We start from the raw sequence: 20,230 nt of genomic DNA, 5'->3' as shown, positions 1-20,230 counted from the left end.
GCGCGCGCCTGTGTGCGCGCGTTCACAGGAAATCTCGCGTCTCGCGAGATGACGCATATATGCGTGACTGTGCGCAGGGCTGCCACCTCCGGACCGCACATCTGCGTTAGGCGGTCCGGAGGTGGTTAAACTAATAACACACACAGAATTAAATGTTACCATGTTTTTATTGAACACACCATGTAACCATTCACAGTGCAGGTGGAAAAAGTATGTGAACCCTTGGATTTAATAACTGGTTGAACCTCCTTTGGCAGCAATAACTTCCACCAAACGTTCCCTGTAGTTGCAGATCAGACGTGCACAACGGTCAGGAGTAATTCTTCACCGATCCTCTTTACAGAACTGTTTCAGTTCAGCAATATTCTTGGGATGTCTGGTGTGAATCGCTTTCTTGAGGTCCTGCCACAGCATCTCCATCGGGTTGAGGTCAGGACTCTGACTGGGCCGCTCCAGAAGGCAGATTTTCTTCTGTTTAAGCCATTCTGTTGTTGATTTACTTCTATGCTTTGGGTTGTTGTCCTGTTGCAGCACCCATCTTCTGTTGAGCTTCAGCTGGTGGACAGATGGCCTTAAGTTCTCCTGCAAAATGTCTTGATAAACTTGGGAATTCATTTTTCCTTCGATGATAGCAACCTGTCCAGGCCCTGATGCAGCAAAGCAGCCCAAACCATGATGCCCCTCCACCATACCTCAGTTGGGATGAGGTTTTGATGATGGTGTGCTGTGCCTCTTTTTCTCCACACAGTGTTGTGTGTTTCTTCCAAAACAACTCAACTTTGGTTCCATCTGTCCACAGAATATTTTGCCAGTTCTGCTGTGGAACATCCAGGTGCTCTTGTGCAAACTGTAAACGCGCAGCAATGTATTTTTGGACAGCAGTGGCTTCCTCTGTGGTGTCCTCCCATGAGATCCATTCTTGTTTAGTGTTTTACGGATCGTAGATTCGCTAACAGGGATGTCAGCATATGCCAGAGACTTCTGTAAGTCTTTAGCTGACACTCTAGGATTCTTCTCCACCTCATTGAGCAGTCTGCGCTGTGCTCTTGCAGTCATCTTTACAGGACGGCCACTCCTAGGGAGAGTAGCAGCAGTGCTGCACCTTCTCCATTTGCAGACAGTTTGTCTTACCGAGGACTGATGAACAGCGAGGCTTTTGGAGATACTTTTATAACCCTTTCCAGCTTTATGCAAGTCAACAATTCTTAATCGTAGGTCTTCTGGGAGCTCTTTTGTGCGAGGCATCATTCACATCAGGCAATGCTTCTTGTGAAAAGCAAACCCAGAACTGGTGTGTGTTTATAGGACAGGGCAGCTGTAACCAACACCTCCAATCTCATCTCATTGATTGACCCAGTTGGCTGACACCTCACTCCAATTAGCTCTTGGAGATGTCATTAGTCTAGGGGTTCACATACTTTTTCCACCTGCACTGTGAATGTTTACATGGTGTGTTCAATAAAAACATGGTAACATTTAATTCTTTGTGTGTTATTAGTTTAAGCAGACGGTGATTGTCTATTGTTGTGACTTAGATGAAGATCAGATCACATTTTATGACCAATTTGTGCAGAAATCTATATCATTCCAAAAAGGTTCACATACTTTTTATTGCAACTGTATATGCTATGCTAGGAGCCCCTGAGCTCCTTCTAGTGGCGGCTGTAGGTAGCAGAAATGTTATGTAACTAGGTCTATAAATGGGATCTGGAGCTCTGTATTGGGTAAAATGACACGATCCTTATATATTATGGAATTAATCATTGAGATGTTGGATCAAAAAAAGGCTTAAAAGGGATATATATACACCTACCTCTCATTCGTTTTAAGGGTTTGTTTTCTCTAGGGAGCAATCATGAGGAGAAATAAAATGGCCCCTGTCTAGTTGGTACACAGAAGACCTGTCACACAGGAAGACAAGTTGCATCAGAGCACTGAGCTAAAGACCTGCCTCATCCTCCTCTCTGCTCGTCACTGATTGTGATCCTGAATGCAGATAAGATCTTCAGCTGAATCTCTAGGAATGGACTTTGAGGAGATGGCTAAAGTACAAGCAGAAACTCAGATTGGCAGCACTACTCATCCCACACATTTGGGTACAGACCAGTGAAGAAGCTTGCAAGCCGGATGGTGCACGCAGATAGGGATCCTGGCTGGGGGTCCTGACTCTTCCAGAAATTTCAATAATCCGCAGAACTCGCCGGTAGTTTTTGCCAGATTACAGCGACGTTTCGACCTTGGTTGGTCTTTATCAAGCAATAAAGACCAACCAAGGTCGAAACGTCGCTGTAATTTGACTGAGTGACTAAATCACAATTTTTTCACAAACTACCGGCGAGTGCTGCGGATTAAAGTACAAGCGGAGCAGAGATTCAGCTGAAGATCATATTAAACTGTATTCAGGATCCTAATCCCTGACGAGCAGAGAGGAGGATGAGGCAGATCTTTAGCTCAGTGCTTTGATGTAACTTGTGCTCCTCTGTGATTAGGACAGTCTACGATGGCGGCCATGTTATTTCTCCTCACGATTGTTCCCCTGACAAAACGAGCCGTTATAACTAATGAAAGGCATTTAGGAATATATTTGTAATAAAGTAATATAAGTATTTTTAGTATAAGTAATTTTAGTAATTCCCGGAGAACCCTTTAATGATAAGTTTGAGGTTCTCTTGGATTCGGTGTGATTTGGGAGATGGTAATCTCTTTGCGCTGTGTCCACAGGAATACATCGCCAAGCAGTTCGGTTTCATGCAGAAGCAGATCGGTTATGATGTTTTGGCAGAAGACACAATCACAGCTCTGCTACACAATAACCGCAAGTTGTTGGAGAAGCACATTACGGCGGCCGAGATCGACACGTTCGTCAGCCTGGTGAGAAAGAACCGCGAACCAAGGTGAGGCCATCGGAGGAGGGTCCATACTGCACTTAAAGGAGCCCTCCAGCCAATACATTGTATCACTTTGTATCTTTTGCTTCCTGTGAAGGTTTCTGGATTATCTGTCGGATCTCTGTGTGTCTATGAATAAATCCATCCCGGTCACTCAGGAGTTAATCTGTAAGGCGGTGCTGAACCCGGCCAATGCCGACATCCTCATCGAGACCAAGTAAGAAATCTGTCGCGTTCAGTGCTGCCATGGCTTTCACCTGAGCTTCAGAGGGGTGCAGTGACTGGGGGTCCCCCTCCCACCTTAATCTGGCCATGCATTGCTAGGTAACCCTCTTTCTGGAACCCAAATACCACGCGATCTCCCCTCCGACCATCTATAGGCGAGGCTGTGCATGCATGTAGACCCCTCTAGGACCAGCACCTACTCTCAGGAATTAGCTGAGCAAGCATGTGGTTTCCCATAGATTTCTGTAGAAGTGCACGGCCACCTCTCCATTCATTTTCCCCTGGATCTGGGGGTCAGGAGACCCCCTATTCTGAAGATAGGTGAGGGTCTCAAAGGTGGTACCTATCTCTATGGCTAGTGCTCTGAATGTCTGAAATTGTAATACCCCCTTAAGTCTAAGGATGTGAGAGTCAGCTTCACCGGTCCACCCCAATGGCCGTCAGGGAGGGAACTTGACTTTCCCCTAGTAGAGTCCTCTCCATAAACTTTATATGGAGCCCATAGAAATCGAAGGACTGTCAGGTAGTGCCTGGATGTACCAGGCCCTCACCTTCTGTTACCTGTGGACAACCCCTAAGCCAGTCTGTACTTGTGATGGTTGGTTGCTGGTTGACCGCCATGCTTTATCCCTTCCCATAGGCTAGTTCTATCTCGTTTTGAGTTTGAAGGCCTGAACACTGGCGATAACCCTCTGGAAGCTGGAGAGGATGAGGAGGAGGTTTGGCTTTTCTGGAGGGACAGCAATAAGGAGACGCGCAGTAAGAGCATCCGAGAACTGGCTCAAGACGCCAAAGAGGGTCAGAAAGAAGATCAAGACGTCCTGAGCTACTACAGGTAAAACGCGTGAGCGCTCCGCTCTGTGACCTGCATGGCGTCTTCATCTGCTCTTCATACTGTAATCTCCCCTGCAGATACCAACTCAACCTGTTTGCCCGGATGTGTCTGGACCGCCAGTATCTGGCCATTAATGAGATCTCAGGGCAATTGGACGTCGACCTCATTTTGCGCTGTATGGCTGATGAGAACCTGCCGTTTGATCTGCGGGCGTCCTTCTCCCGCCTGATGCTTCATATGCATGTGGACCGGGACCCGCAGGAACAGGTGACGCCAGTGAAGTACGCCCGCTTGTGGTCAGAAATACCATCTGAGATCGCCATTGACGAGTAAGTGAGCACCATAGAGTATAACGGAGCCAGTAGTTCTGCCGAGCATTCTGCTGCACTTGGATGAGGCACTGGTGATATTTCCCAGCCTCATCCTCTTAAAGGGGGGCTCTGCATGTGACAGTCCAAACTTGTTAGGATTCTCAGACCAAAAGCAGATCCCCAAGCGATAGGTAATCTGTGGTGAGTATTCACTTTCCCTGCAGCACCTCCACAGGAGAAAATGGGTACTACAGTGTCCATGGATTGTTTGTGTAATGCAGGAAAGGTCCCCAAGAATGAGGTATCCTCCAGCCTGGCGTAGAGATGAGGACCCTGAACTAAGGACCCCCGCAATTAAAGGGGTTCACCAGGAGTTTAAAATTATTGGAAAAGCCTCCATGTGTATTAAAATATGAAAGAACCCCGTAACCTCCCTAGCTGATGTCCATCCGCTTATATCGGCATATTGCGCCATTTTCTATTACCTCTGTACACCAGAGCAGCTAGGAAGGAGATGTCGTGTATTAAGGACTGACACCTGAACCCAGAATGTTCTTGCCCCCCCCCCCCCCAGCTATGACAGCAGCGGGACCTCCAGGGATGATATAAAAGAGCGTTTCGCTCAGACCATGGAGTTTGTGGAAGAATACCTCCGCGATGTAGTCGGGCAGAGGTTTCCTTTCTCGGACAAGGAGAAGAACAAGCTGACCTTCGAGGTGAAGTGACCACAGCACCCACAAGACTCTGCTGCATTAGACCGAATCTCTCTGACCTATCTCTGTGGGGTCTTTTCTTCGCAGGTAGTGAACTTGGCACGTAATCTCATCTACTTTGGCTTTTACAACTTCAACGACCTCCTCCGACTGACGAAGATCCTTCTGGCTATCCTGGACTGTGTGCACCTGACAGCCAACTTCCCTTCTAACAAAATGGGCAAAGGGGATGAAAAGCAAGGTATCTAAAGGGGGCAAATAAATGGTCATAGGGGTAGAGGGTTAACTCAGATCATAGGTTCCCCAATTTAATAGTTCCCATTGCATCTCTTGGTATAATGGGGGTAATGCATCAGGGTCCCAGCTAGGTCTGACCTCCTGGAGATCTCCCCTGTAAAAGCCACCATCATGGCCCCCACAGCAGTCTTTCCACAGCACTTTCAGGGATCTTGTGGTGTCTCACTGAGAACGTCTCTGACCTGCAGGGGGCAGTAATGTGATGCGCTCCATACATGGTGTCGGGGAGCTCATGACACAGGTAGTCCTGCGCGGTGGAGGCTTCCTCCCAATGACTCCGTTAGTGGCACCTGAGGGAGCCATCAAGCCTCAACGGGAACCTGAGAAGGAGGACATACTGGTGATGGACACGAAGCTGAAGATTATAGAAATTTTACAGGTACAGAATTCTTCCATGGTTGGGACTCCTCCAGGCTGTGTCCGGTGGAGTAATTACAAGGATGTGCGTTACGTGTTTTCAGGTGTTTGGTTTTTCCAGATTTTTGACTCTCCTTTATGTCTTGTTGTTTAGTTCATTCTCAATGTCCGTCTGGATTACCGCATCTCCTGCCTCCTCTGCATCTTCAAGAATGAATTTGATGAGAGCAACGCTCAGAGCAGCGAAGGTTCAGAAACCACCACAGTAGTGCCAGGTATGACGGACCCGCAGCAAGAAGTGTCACATCCTGCACCGTACAGTTACATACGAGCACAGCACAAGTGTATAGATTTTATTTATATATTTTTCTTCTAAACCTTCAGGAGCTCTGGATTTTGAGCACATTGAGGAGCAGGCAGAAGGAATCTTTGGAGGAAGGCAAGTGTCAGTAATTCCTACCCCAAATACAGTAGTTTACAAGTGGTCACCGCTGCAGAGCTTAGACAGGAAAATGATATAATTGTCTAACTTAAGCCACCACTAGAGGGAGCTCACTACATGCAGATTATACAGCCACCACTAGAGGGAGCTCACTACATACAGATTATACAGTCACCACTAGAGGGAGCTCACTACATACAGATTATACAGCCACCACTAGAGGGAGCTCCCTACATACAGATTATACAGCCACCACTAGAGGGAGCTCACTACATACAGATTATACAGCCACCACTAGAGGGAGCTCACTACATACAGATTATATAGTCACCACTAGAGGGAGCTCACTACATACAGATTATACAGCCACCACTAGGGGAACCCACTACATACAGATTATACAGCCACCACTAGAGGCAGCTCACTACATACAAATTATACAGCCACCACTAGGGGGAGCCCACTACATACAGATTATACAGTCACCACTAGAGGGAGCTCACTACATCCAGATTATACAGCCACCACTAGGGGGAGCTCACTACATCCAGATTATACAGCCACCACTAGGGGGAGCTCACTACATCCAGATTATACAGCCACCACTAGGGGGAGCTCACTATGTACGGTTATCCATTGACCTTAAAAAACGGATGCGTAATCTGTGACAAACCCTTTCAAAATGTGCTCTTAACCCCAGCATCCCCGGACAATAGATCTGTATGCAGTAAGCTTCCTCCCTGGTATCCATGAACAGACTTGGTACTTTTCTCTTTTCTTCCTAGTGAGGAGAACACTCCTTTGGACTTGGACGATGATGGTGGGCGCACGTTTCTACGTGTCTTGCTCCACCTCACAATGCACGACTACCCCCCACTAGTGTCAGGAGCCCTGCAGCTCCTCTTCCGGCACTTCAGCCAGCGCCAGGAGGTTCTGCAGGCATTTAAACAGGTAGGAAGTTGGTGGAGGAGCCTCCATATCTGTGGTTATTGTCCTGGAGGGTTTTCTGACCTATGATCTGTGCTCCAAGGTCCAGCTCCTTGTGACCAGCCAAGATGTGGATAACTACAAGCAAATAAAGCAAGACTTGGATCAGCTGAGGTCCATCGTGGAGAAGTCTGAACTCTGGGTGTACAAGGGGTCGGGTCCAGAAGAAGCTCCAGAGCCATCAGCTACAGCTGCAGGGGGCAAGGATGTAAGTTTAGTTTGATTCCCGTAGACTTTTATTTGTGTCTGTCATGTTGCAGCTGGTGGCAGGCATGTTGATCTGCACGCTTGTCCGGTTCTAGAAGTGGACCTTATGGTGCACTGGTACCAGCAGAACCACTTCAGTTCCTCTTTCAATCCCACAGGAGCAATCGAAGACCCCAAAGAAACCAGAGACTACAAGCAGCTACAACTATAGGGTGGTCCGTGAGGTGAGCCATAGACCTGCTGTACTGACCCGAATGTTAACAATCTGAATTCGGCTCACCCTCGCTACTTTAACCCTTTAGATCCTCCTACGTCTCAGCAAGCTCTGTGTGCAGGAAAACACGTCGGGCCGGCGAAACCGCAAACAGCAGCAGCGTCTCTTGCGTAACATGGGGGCGCACGCGGTGGTCCTGGAGCTGCTGCAGATACCATATGAAAAGGTGATTTAGATTTTCTCTTTGTGAAGTTTGTCACGAAGACCCCGTCAAGAAGATTTACGCAGATTTTCACTTTGTTTCAGACCGAGGACACGCGGATGCAGGAGATCATGAGAATCGCACACGAGTTCTTGCAGAACTTCTGCGCAGGGAACCAACAGAACCAGACGCTGCTGCACAAACACATCAACCTGTTCCTGACACCTGGAGTAAGTGACGGACTATTCACTTACTAGGGAGCCCAATGTACTCCGGGATTTTTTTAATTATTTTTAACTGGTGATCTGTCCTCGGGATAGATCGATCATCAATATCTGATCAGTGAAGGTTCGCCATCACGGACTCCCGCTGATCAGCTTCGAGCGCCGTGGCCTTCTCGCAGCTTACCAGGCACAGCGCCGTACATTGTATAGTGGCCATGCTGGGTATTGCAGCTCAGCCCTGTTCACTTGTATGGGGCTGAGCTGCTTCCAGGCCACATGAATGATGACTGGGTCATCACTCTGCCTAGGACAGTGATGGGCAAACTGCGGCTCTCTGGCTGTTGCAGAACTACAACTCCCAGCATGCAAAGACTGCCTACAGCAGGGCATGGTGGGAGTTGTAGTTTTTCAACAGCTGGAGAGCCGCAGTTTGCCTATCACTGGCCTAGGAGAAGCTGTGAGAAGGCCGCGGCGCTACTGTGATCACCAATGTCTTCTCAAAACAGCTGATCGGGGGGGGGGGGGGGTCCCGGGTGTCGGACCCTCACCGATCAGATACTGATGACCTATTCTGAGGATGGGTCATCGGTAAAAAATCTTGGAAAACCATTTCAAAGAGACGTGCCGATTATTGGGGGTGCACAGACTTTTCCCATCTCGTAGCTGGAGCCTGGGCTCGGTCTCTAGTGCGTAGCTCTGTCATAGAAGTGACCAAGATGGACATATTGAATTTGGAACATTGCATGGAGACCAAGTATACATTAATTTATCCACTTGGTGGCGCTCTGTCTCCTCCATACGTAATCAATCTAAGAAATCAGTATCCGGATTTGATCGGCTTTGGACCATTAACGGTACGGCCAGAAATTCCACGTATAAAGTAGGAGAAAAATTCTCATCCATTTTTCTCCTATTCTTACATTTTCACGATCTGTGGACAGAATCTTCACCCATCAGAATCCACGCGTGATACATGGTGCGCATCTTAGTCACAGCCTGGTAATTCTCACTGTGAATTTCCATCATGGAATGCAGAGGGCGAAACCAAAGCCAGATCCACTTTTGTGGCCGTGTCCTAAAGGTTTCTGGCTTGATGGAAATTACATTTAATCACTCGATAAATGAAAAGTTTCCAACTTCTATAATATTCCTTGATTTAACTTCTCACGCATTTAAGATCTGCTTGCTTTCAGTGAATGATGACGCTCCTTTTTCCATTCAGATGCTGTAAACCTGTGCATGGCTGGTTCTGCTCTCAGCTGAGAAGTGGATGCAGTTGTTTCAGTCTGGACAATGAGCTAAACCGCCTGGACTCCAGACTGATACATTGTAGCTGCTTTGTGTCGCATTATCTAGATTGGATACGCTCTGGATGGGTTTACTGCCTCTGAATGGAACCAGGAGTGCGCTCATTAAGGGATCATTCTCACAAACATATCAATTTTTTTTGCCATGTACGTTCTGTGTTGCCATGTGCGGCCGGTATGCAGAACCAAAAAAAAAAAAAAAAACGGAAATGACTGTGTGCATTCAGTTTCCGTATGTCTGCATGGCCGATCCCCCAAAATAGAACGTTCTATTGTCCAATTACAAGGATAGGACTGTTCTTCTAGCGGCCAGCCGTTCTGTTCCGCCAAATTTGGAATGCACACGTTCGGTATCGGTGTTTTGCGGATCCACAAAACAACAATGGACGTGTGCATAAGCCCTTACTGAAAGCAAGTAGAGATGTTTAAAATGGGCAGGACTTGAAACACAAAGTGGGAAATATATCAAAATTGATGTAAGGGAAAACTGGCTTAGTTGCCCAGAGCAACCAATCGGATTCCACCTTTCATTTCACAAAAGAAAAATATCCCCCAAAGTCTTCTGTGAAGTTGCAGAACTTTAATTTTCGTTAAACTGAAGCGTCCTCCAGGGCTGTTTCCTGCATAATCCGCTTTGACTCGGTTACTTTGTAGCCCAGGAGCCATGTTTGATTTGGCGCCCCCTGCAGGGCCGTCGCACATCTGATCAGGTCTCTTCTCCCGGGGTTGCAGATTTTGGAAGCAGTCACCATGCAGCACATCTTCATGAATAACTTCCAGCTGTGCAGTGAGATTAACGAGCGCGTCGTCCAGCACTTCGCTCACTGCATCGAGACGCACGGACGCAGCGTTCAGTATATTAAGTTTCTGCAGACGATTGTGAAGGCTGAAGGACGGTTCATTAAGAAGTGCCAGGATATAGTCATGGCGGAGGTGAGTCTTGGCAGTCGTCACCTGCTCTGCACTTCATCCTCCCTGACAGTCAGACACAATCTTCTCTCTGTCTCCTGCAGCTGGTGAACTCCGGTGAGGACGTCCTGGTCTTCTACAATGACCGGGCATCGTTCCAAACTCTGGTGCAGATGATGCGTTCTGAGAGGGAGAGAATGGATGAGAACAGTCCCCTGATGTATCACATCCACCTGGTGGAGCTCCTGGCCGTGTGCACAGAAGGCAAGAATGTCTACACCGAGATCAAGTGCAACTCTCTGCTCCCACTGGACGACATTGTCCGTGTGGTCACTCATGAAGATTGCATCCCGGAGGTAAGCCTGGGTCCACTCAAGGTGCCGGCTGTCTGCCCGGAGGAGACTCTTAAAGGGGTTCTCCACCTAGTCTGGTGTAAGCATGGTCCTCGCAAGCTTCATGTTCAGTTCCAGTTCATCCTGACAGGCTGGTTGCTAGGGAAGAGCTACCTGGCAACAACATTAAAAACACTACAGTTGTTACAATGTATCCCCCGCAACCAGTCAGATTAGACGCTCCTGCTCTGGAGTGATCCTGTGCTGCCAGCAGGAAAGTAGCAGCCGCCCCACATCAAGCATATTTTTTTTCCCCCAAAATACTGCAGCTTGGGGTACCTTCACATTAGCGGTTTTCTTTTCCGGCACAGAGTTCCGTCACAGGGGCTCTATACCGGAAAAGAACTGATCAGTTTTATCCCCATGCGTTCTGAATGCAGAGCGATCCGTTCAGGACGTCTTCACTTCCGTCTTTTTGACTGATCAGGCAAAAGATAAAACCGCAGCAAAAACTGGCGGAAAAAACTGAAGACTTGCCTGAATGCCAGATCCGTCATTTTTTTTTCCATAGGAATGTATTAGTTCGGAAGGACGGATCCGGCATTTACTTTTATCACCTTTTTTTTCGGTCTGCACATGCGCAGACCGGAAGGCCGGATTTGGCTTTCCGGTATTTTGGTCTGCGCATGTGCAGACCGAAAAAAAGGTGAAAGAAGTAAATGCCGAATCCGTTTTGCCGGATGACACCGGAAAGACGGATCCGCCATTTCAATGCATATTTCTGACTGATCATTGGGCAGACTAGATGGGCCAAATGGTTCGGGTCTCCGCTTGCGAGTTCCGTTTGAAGGCTCTGACAAGTGGCCCCGAACGCATCCGTACAGCCCCAATGCATTCTGAGTGGATGCGGATCCGCTCAGAATGCATCAGTCTGGCACCGTTTGTCCTCCGCTCGGATGTCCGCCTGGCCGTGCGGAGGCAAACGGATCCGTCCAGACTTACAATGTAAGTCAATGGGGACGGATCCGTTTGAAGTTGACACAATATGGCTCAATTTCAAATGTAAAGTCTGGACGGATCCGTCTGAGCAACTTTCACACTTAGAATTTTTTCTAAACTATAATGCAGACGGATCAGTTCTGAACGGATCCCATCGTCTGCATTATAGGAGCGGATCCGTCTGTGCAGACACCAGACGGATCCGCTCTGAACGCAAGTGTGAAAGTAGCCTTACTAATGCCATCAGTTGGCATACATTTCCCGGATCCAGCAGGCAGTTCCGGCGACTGAACTGCTTGCCGGATCACTCTGCCGCAAGTGTGAAAGTAGCCTTACCAAATTAAATTATAATTTTTTTTTATGCTCCCAGGTAAAGATCGCCTACATCAACTTCCTCAATCACTGCTACGTGGATACAGAAGTGGAAATGAAGGAGATTTACACCAGTAACCACATGTGGAAACTGTTTGAGAATTTCCTGGTTGACATCTGCAGGGTGAGGAGCGTCTCGCCTGAACCCTTCCCCCTGGACTTTTCATTCTGGTCTTTGGCTGGTGCTCGCAGTTGTCAACCATCCTACTCATATGAGGCTTTATCCTGTAGGTTTGTAACAGCACCAGTGACCGGAAGCATGCGGACCTAGTGCTGGAGCGATATGTGACTGAGACGGTGATGAGCATCGTTAACACCTTCTTCAGCTCTCCTTTCTCCGACCAGAGCACAACGCTGCAGGTACACGAGGGGGGGGGGGGACTTCACCTACTCTGCTCGCTGACTGCAGTGTCTTATGGCAGCTCAGGCATTGTCCAGTGACACCTGCTGGAGGAACTGTGTAACTGCACTCCTGGGTCAGAAATGATACAATGAAGCTTGCCCCCTAGATCCCGCCTTCCCACACCTTAGCAGGCAATCACGCCCTCGACCACAATACACAGAAGAAAATCCACACATCTGGTAGAGTCCAGTTAATGACTGTAAATACTTCCAGTTCTGAAGACTCCAGCGGCTCAGGATCAGTGCTCTGGGCAGCTGGGCTCAGGCTGGAAGTGGGCACCGCTCTGCAGGAAGGAGACCAGGGCTCGGCTCAACCTAGCGTTACAGTGCACCCCACAGTATGCAGTATAGCACCCCATAGTATACAGCACCCCACAGTATGCAGTATAGCACCTTATAGTGTACAGCACCCCACACTATACAATATACAGCACCCTACAATATACAGCCCCCCACAGTATACAGTAGAGCAGTATAGCGCCTCACGGTATACAGCACCTCACAGTATACAGTATAGCACCTCACTGTATACAGCACCTCACAGTATACAGCACACTAAACTATACAGAATACAGCACCCCACAGTATACAGTAGAGCAGTATAGCCCCCACAGTATACAGCACCCCATAGTATACAGTAGAGCAGTACAGCCCCCCACAGTATACAGTAGAGCAGTATAGCCCCCACAGTATACAGTAGCTTACAGTATACAGTAGAGCAGTATAGCACCCCATAGTATACAGCACCCCATAGTATACAGTAGAGCAATATAGCACCCCATAGTATACAGTAGAGCAGTATAGCACACCAGTGTACAGCACCCCAGTATACAGTAGCTTACAGTATACAGTAGAGCAGTATAGCATCCCACAGTATACAGTAGAGCAATATAGCACCCTATAGTATACAGTAGAGCAGTATAGCACCCCACAGTATACAGCACCCCATAATATACAGTAGAGCAGTACAGCCCCCACAGTATACAGCCCCCATAGTATACAGTAGAGCAGTATAGCACACCAGTGTACAGCACCCCACAGTATACAGTAGCTTACAGTATATTAGCATACCAGCTCCTGTCACCTTTTCCTGATGTAATCTTCGCAAAAAATGCTCCACAGTTAAGGCAAACTTCTCCTGCAGCAAAACTCCTGGTAGAAAGAAAGGACCTTTGATGACCTCATAGCCATGTGACCAGTAATATTGCTATATTACTGGTCACATGGTGATGATGTCATCTAAGGTCCTTTATCCTAAGAGAATCACAGGTCGCTGCCTGGAGTACCGGCAGGCATGGCATGGCATGGCAGCACCCCCTTGTGTAGCTGGCAGCCTGACACCCGGGGCAGTGGCTAGCAGGGCTCAAGAGGCAGCTGCCCCTTTTGCCCCTTGTTAAAGACTGCCCTGCTTGTGCCATTAATGCCCTAAGCCTCGTACGTTAAAATATTGTATATAGTTCATTTATTAATTATCATGTATTGACAGTTTATCTAAGAAAACTGTGTTTTTGTTTCTTCACCATTGTCAAGATCTTGGCTTGCTGTCAGTGAATGAGAGCATTCTTGTTTTTCTGTGGCCTAAACTGTCTAGGATCCAAGAGATACATTGTAAGAATTTACCGGGTGTTTACTGCACAGAGGATTGTTCAAACTGGATGCTAAAGTAACAAACCCTCAGCTGTAGTAAACGCTAGATCAGGGCAGGTTTTAAGCCCTTGAATGTAAACTAATAATCAGGAATAGTCCATTCACTGACTGCAAGCAGACAGTGGCGTGGAAAGGAAACATTTAGAGTTACAAACCTTGAACAGATTAGGCTTTATTTCTGTGCCGTGATGACTTTATAAAGGTATTTTGTGGGTTTTCGGATCCGTATTTGTTGGGCTCTTGGTTCCTGTGAGTTTTCGTCAGTTTTCTAATGGCAGTGTTTTTGCTGCAGGCTTTGATGCTCGAAAAAATGAAGCAGGTAAATGGGTGGCGGGTCACCAGGTGCATTGTGGGTGTTTCACTTTGCGTTGGGTTTATACTGACACAATCTTATTCTGGGAAGGTTTCACGTAGAGCACAGGCCGTGCAGGGGTCCTTGTAGTTGCCGTTGAGGAGTATTATACTTTTAACCCTTAAGCCTCATGCACATGTCCGTAGAACATGGACTGTGAGATACCGGCCCAGATTCCTGCTGAGTCATTGGTTGCGATGCCGCCGCCGCTGTACAGTAATATACGTATTATCTATACGAGTGTATTACTGTACAGCAGCGGGCGCACGGCGTCGTAGCAACCGATGACTCCGTGCACTCGGCAGGAATCCAGGCCGGTATCTCGCGGTCCGTGTTCCACGGACGTGTGCACGAGGCTTTACTTTGATGGCTGTTCCCGCAGACCCGGCAGCCGGTGTTTGTCCAGCTCCTGCAGGCCGTCTTCAGGGTCTATCACTGTGGCTGGCTCCTTCCCTCCCAGAAGGCGTCGGTGGAGAGCTGCATTCGGGTGTTGTCCGATGTCGGTAAGCAGAGGTTTTGGTAACGAGGCTGTCAATGGTTGCTGGTGACCTAGGACTGGTGACCGCTGGGTGGGAAGTTTGTGTGTTAGTTATTTTCCCCGTATTTCCTTGCAGCGAAGAGCCGCGCCATTGCCATCCCTGTAGACCTCGACAGTCAGGTGAACAACTTATTCCTGAAGAGTCATAACATTGTGCAGAAGACGGCCATGAACTGGCGCATGTCTGTGCGAAACGCGACCCGGCGGGACTCTGTGCTGACTGCTTCACGGGACTATCGCAACATCATTGAGCGGCTGCAGGTGGGAGATGGAAACTGTCATGTCCTGTGACACACGACTAATGGCGCGTCCGTTCTCTTGCTGGCTTGGTTCCTTTCCTTCCACTTGTTAAAGGTGACGTCCACCCTAAGAGGGGAGGCGTAAGGATTATAAATGACCCGATCCAATCCTCCCGCAATGTTATTTAGATGTGTAAATATTTTGGTTGGCGTCATCCTTTAATCCTTTCACTACCAGTGCCGCTGGAGCGATGGGCAAACATGGTGCCCGCTTTCACGTGCAGCGGGCGTTATGGCCGATAGATCTCTGCTGTTTCGAACGGCTAATTACTGTGACAGGCAATAATGCCGATCGCGGTGATTAAAGCCTTTTTTCAGCTGCCGCGATCAAGGGAGCTCGCACTTCTGGGATTCTTACCAGTAGCCTCTGCGGCCACTGAGGATGGCGGTAACTAGATGAAGGGACCTGGGGCATGCAGGTGGCAGGCCAACGGAAGAAATGAGCAATTCTGACATTTTAAATGGATGTAAAAAATCCATAAATGTTTAGAATTTAAAAAAAGAAAATTTGGATTTTGTAGGCTCAAATGAGTTTCAAAATCGTAAAGTAAAAAAAATAATAAAACTGTTAAAAATATAAATTGAAATCCCTCCCTTTTCCGTATAATAAAAAACACTTAAAGGGAACCTGTCACCAGGATTTTGGGTATAGAGCTGAGGACATGGGTTGCTAGATGGCCGCTAGCACATCCGCAATACCCAGTCCCCATAGCTCTGTGTGCTTTTATTGTGTAAAAAAACCGATTTGATACATATGCAAATTAACCTGAGATGAGTCCTGTACATGAGATGGGTCAGGGACAGGACTCATCTCAGGTTAATTTGCATATGTATCAAATCTGTTTTTTTACACAATAAAAGCACACAGAGCTATGGGGACTGGGTATTGCGGATGTGCTAGCGGCCATCTAGCAACCCATGTCCTCAGCTCTATACACAAAATCCCGGTGACAGGTTCCCTTTAAATAACAAATATAAACATCATGGGTATCACATGACCGAAAACGCATGCACTATTAAATATAAAAATATTTTTCCAATATGGCGTAACGGAAAAAGGGTAAAAATGGCCAATTTGCCATTTTTACATTGCTTCTCTTACTTTTTATTACCAAAAAAAGTGATCAAGTAGTCGCACTTAGAGTTGAGCGAACACCTGGATGTTCGGGTTCGAGAAGTTCGGCCGAACATCCCGGAAATGTTCGGGTTCGGGATCCGAACCCGATCCGAACTTCGTCCCGAACCCGAACCCCATTGAAGTCAATGGGGACCCGAACTTTTCGGCACTAAAAAGGCTGTAAAACAGCCCAGGAAAGAGCTAGAGGGCTGCAAAAGGCAGCAACATGTAGGTAAATCCCCTGCAAACAAATGTGGATAGGGAAATGAATTAAAATAAAAATTAAATAAATAAAAATTAACCAAAATCAATTGGAGAGAGGTTCCATAGCAGAGAATCTGGCTTCCCGTCACCCACCACTGGAACAGTCCATTCTCAGATATTTAGGCCCCGGCACCCAGGCAGAGGAGAGAGGTCCCGTAACAGAGAATCTGTCTTCATGTCAGCAGAGAATTAGTCTGCATGTCATAGCAGAGAATGAGGCTTCACGTCAGCCACCACTGCAACAGTCCATTGGCATATATTTAGGCCTAGCACACAGGCAGAGCAGAGAGGTCCCGTAACAGACAATCTGGCTTCATGTCAGCAGAGAATCAGTCTGCATGTCATAGCAGAGAATGAGGCTTCACGTCACCCACCACTGCAACAGTCCATTGGCATATATTTAGGCCTAGCACACAGGCAGAGCAGAGAGGTCCCGTAACAGACAATCTGGCTTCATGACAGCAGAGAATCAGTCTGCATGTCATAGCAGAGAATGAGGCTTCACGTCACCCACCACTGCAACAGTCCATTGGCATATATTTAGGCCTAGCACACAGGCAGAGCAGAGAGGTCCCGTAACAGACAATCTGGCTTCATGACAGCAGAGAATCAGTCTGCATGTCATAGCAGAGAATGAGGCTTCACGTCACCCACCACTGCAACAGTCCATTGGCATATATTTAGGCCTAGCACACAGGCAGAGCAGAGAGGTCCCGTAACAGACAATCTGGCTTCATGTCAGCAGAGAATCAGTCTGCATGTCATAGCAGAGAATGAGGCTTCACGTCACCCACCACTGCAACAGTCCATTGGCATATATTTAGGCCTAGCACACAGGCAGAGCAGAGAGGTCCCGTAACAGACGATCTGGCTTCATGTCAGCAGAGAATCAGTCTGCATGTCATAGCAGAGAATCAGGCTTCACGTCAGCCACCACTGCAACAGTCCATGGTCATAAATTTAGGCCCAGCACCCAGGCAGAGGAGAGAGGTCCCGTAACAGACAATCTGGCTTCATGTCAGCAGAGAATTAGTCTGCATGTCATAGCAGAGAATCAGGCTTCATGTCAGCCACCACTGCAACAGTCCATTGGCATATATTTAGGCCTAGCACACAGGCAGAGGAGAGGTTCATTCAACTTTGGGTAGCATCGCAATATAATGGTAAAATGAAAATAAAAATAGGATTGAATGAGGAAGTGCCCTGGAGTCCAATAATATATGGTTATGGGGAGGTAGTTAATGTCTAATCTGGACAAGGGACGGACAGGTCCTGTGGGATCCATGCCTGGTTCATTTTTATGAACGTCAGCTTGTCCACATTGGCTGTAGACAGGCGGCTGCGTTTGTCTGTAATGACGCCCCCTGCCGTGCTGAATACACGTTCAGACAAAACGCTGGCTGCCGGGCAGGCCAGCACCTCCAAGGCATAAAAGGCTAGCTCTGGCCACGTGGACAATTTAGAGACCCAGAAGTTGAATGGGGCCGAACCATCAGTCAGTACGTGGAGGGGTGTGCACACGTACTGTTCCACCATGTTAGTGAAATGTTGCCTCCTGCTAACACGTTGCGTATCAGGTGGTGGTGCAGTTAGCTGTGGCGTGTTGACAAAAGTTTTCCACATCTCTGCCATGCTAACCCTGCCCTCAGAGGAGCTGGCCGTGACACAGCTGCCTTGGCGACCTCTTGCTCCTCCTCTGCCTTGGCCTTGGGCTTCCACTTGTTCCCCTGTGACATTTGGGAATGCTCTCAGTAGCGCGTCTACCAACGTGCGCTTGTACTCGCGCATCTTCCTATCACGCTCCAGTGCAGGAAGTAAGGTGGGCACATTGTCTTTGTAGCGTGGATCCAGCAGGGTGGCAACCCAGTAGTCCGCACAGGTTAAAATGTGGGCAACTCTGCTGTCGTTGCGCAGGCACTGCAGCATGTAGTCGCTCATGTGTGCCAGGCTGCCCAGGGGTAAGGACAAGCTGTCCTCTGTGGGAGGCGTATCGTCATCGTCCTGCCTTTCCCCCCAGCCACGCACCAGTGATGGACCCGAGCTGCGTTGGGTGCCACCCCGCTGTGACCATGCTTCATCCTCATCCTCCTCCACCTCCTCCTCATCCTCGTCCTCCTCGTCCTCCAGTAGTGGGCCCTGGCTGGCCACATTTGTACCTGGCCTCTGCTGTTGCAAAAAACCTCCCTCTGAGTCACTTCGAAGAGACTGGCCTGAAAGTGCTAAAAATGACCCCTCTTCCTCATCCTCCTCCTCCTCCTCCTGGGCCACCTCCTGTTCCATCATCGCCCTAAGTGTTTTCTCAAGGAGACATAGAAGTGGTATTGTAACGCTGATAACGGTGTCATCGCCACTGGCCATGTTGGTGGAGTACTCGAAACAGCGCAACAGGGCACACAGGTCTCGCATGGAGGCCCAGTCATTGGTGGTGAAGTGGTGCTGTTCTGTAGTGCGACTGACCCGTGCGTGCTGCAGCTGAAACTCCACTATGGCCTGCTGCTGCTCGCACAGTCTGTCCAGCATGTGCAAGGTGGAGTTCCACCTGGTGGGCACGTCGCATATGAGGCGGTGAGCGGGAAGGCCGAAGTTACGCTGTAGCGCAGACAGGCGAGCAGCGGCAGGATGTGAACGCCGGAAGCGCGAACAGACGGCCCGCACTTTATGCAGCAGCTCTGACATGTCGGGGTAGTTGTGAATGAACTTCTGCACCACCAAATTCAGCACATGCGCCAAGCAAGGGATGTGCGTCAAATTGGCTAGTCCCAGAGCTGCAACGAGATTTCGCCCATTATCACACACCACCAGGCCGGGCTTGAGGCTCACCGGCAGCAACCACTCGTCGGTCTGTTGTTCAATACCCCGCCACAACTCCTGTGCGGTGTGGGGCCTGTCCCCCAAACATATGAGTTTCAGAATGGCCTGCTGACGTTTACCCCGGGCTGTGCTGAAGTTGGTGGTGAAGGTGTGTGGCTGACTGGATGAGCAGGTGGAAGAAGAGGAGGAGGAAGCCGAGAAGGAGGAGGTGGCAACAGGAGGCAAAGAATGTTGCCCTGCGATCCTTGGCGGCGGCAGGACGTGCGCCAAACAGCTCTCCGCCTGGGGCCCAGCTGCCACTACATTTACCCAGTGTGCAGTTAGGGAGATATAGCGTCCCTGGCCGTGCTTACTGGTCCACGTATCTGTGGTTAGGTGGACCTTGCTACAGATGGCGTTGCGCAGTGCACACTTGATTTTATCGGATACTTGGTTGTGCAGGGAAGGCACGGCTCTCTTGGAGAAGTAGTGCCGGCTGGGAACAACATACTGTGGGACAGCAAGCGACATGAGCTGTTTGAAGCTGTCTGTGTCCACCAGCCTAAATGACAGCATTTCATAGGCCAGTAGTTTAGAAATGCTGGCATTCAGGGCCAGGGATCGAGGGTGGCTAGGTGGGAATTTACGCTTTCTATCAAATGTTTGTGAGATGGAGAGCTGAACGCTGGCGTGTGACATGGTTGAGACGCTTGGTGACGGAGGTGGTGGTGGTGGTGTTGGTGGTACATCCCCTGTTTGCTGGGCGGCAGGTGCCAACGTTCCTCCAGAGGCGGAGGAAGAGGCCGAGGCGGCAGCAGCAGAATAGGCCGAGGCGGCAGCAGCAGAAGAGGTAGCAGGGGGAGCCTGAGTGACTTCCTTGGTTTTAAGGTGTTTACTCCACTGCAGTTCATGCTTTGCATGCAGGTGCCTGGTCATGCAGGTTGTGCTCAGGTTCAGAACGTTAATGCCTCGCTTCAGGCTCTGATGGCACAGCGTGCAA

The 20,230-nt window shown here is 48.8% G+C and overlaps 1 protein-coding gene across 4 annotated transcripts in view; it reads left to right on the top strand.

Moving 5' to 3' along the window:
* The window catches only part of ITPR1 (inositol 1,4,5-trisphosphate receptor type 1), a 104,522-nt gene that overhangs the window by 48,910 nt on the left and 35,382 nt on the right, over positions 1-20,230 (top strand). For all 4 annotated transcript variants that reach the window (XR_006390858.1, XM_044301012.1, XM_044301011.1 and 1 more), the window contains 20 exons: positions 2,722-2,894; positions 2,986-3,105; positions 3,754-3,948; positions 4,026-4,277; positions 4,834-4,975; positions 5,060-5,213; positions 5,458-5,648; positions 5,781-5,901; positions 6,011-6,065; positions 6,854-7,019; positions 7,099-7,263; positions 7,421-7,486; positions 7,565-7,702; positions 7,783-7,908; positions 9,942-10,142; positions 10,223-10,474; positions 11,820-11,945; positions 12,053-12,181; positions 14,605-14,725; positions 14,837-15,021. Coding sequence is in view for 3 of the 4 variants with exons in the window: in XM_044301012.1 (XP_044156947.1) it covers positions 2,722-2,894; positions 2,986-3,105; positions 3,754-3,948; positions 4,026-4,277; positions 4,834-4,975; positions 5,060-5,213; positions 5,458-5,648; positions 5,781-5,901; positions 6,011-6,065; positions 6,854-7,019; positions 7,099-7,263; positions 7,421-7,486; positions 7,565-7,702; positions 7,783-7,908; positions 9,942-10,142; positions 10,223-10,474; positions 11,820-11,945; positions 12,053-12,181; positions 14,605-14,725; positions 14,837-15,021 (3,078 nt within the window). In the remaining variant the exon portion in view is untranslated. The remainder of the gene's footprint in view (positions 1-2,721; positions 2,895-2,985; positions 3,106-3,753; positions 3,949-4,025; positions 4,278-4,833; positions 4,976-5,059; positions 5,214-5,457; positions 5,649-5,780; positions 5,902-6,010; positions 6,066-6,853; positions 7,020-7,098; positions 7,264-7,420; positions 7,487-7,564; positions 7,703-7,782; positions 7,909-9,941; positions 10,143-10,222; positions 10,475-11,819; positions 11,946-12,052; positions 12,182-14,604; positions 14,726-14,836; positions 15,022-20,230) is intronic.

This window comes from Bufo gargarizans, chromosome 7 (assembly GCF_014858855.1).
Source record: "Bufo gargarizans isolate SCDJY-AF-19 chromosome 7, ASM1485885v1, whole genome shotgun sequence".
Taxonomy (NCBI): Eukaryota; Metazoa; Chordata; class Amphibia; order Anura; family Bufonidae; genus Bufo; species Bufo gargarizans.
Note: the sequence above shows the minus strand (reverse complement) of the source record. Positions and strands in the feature narration are given on the sequence as shown.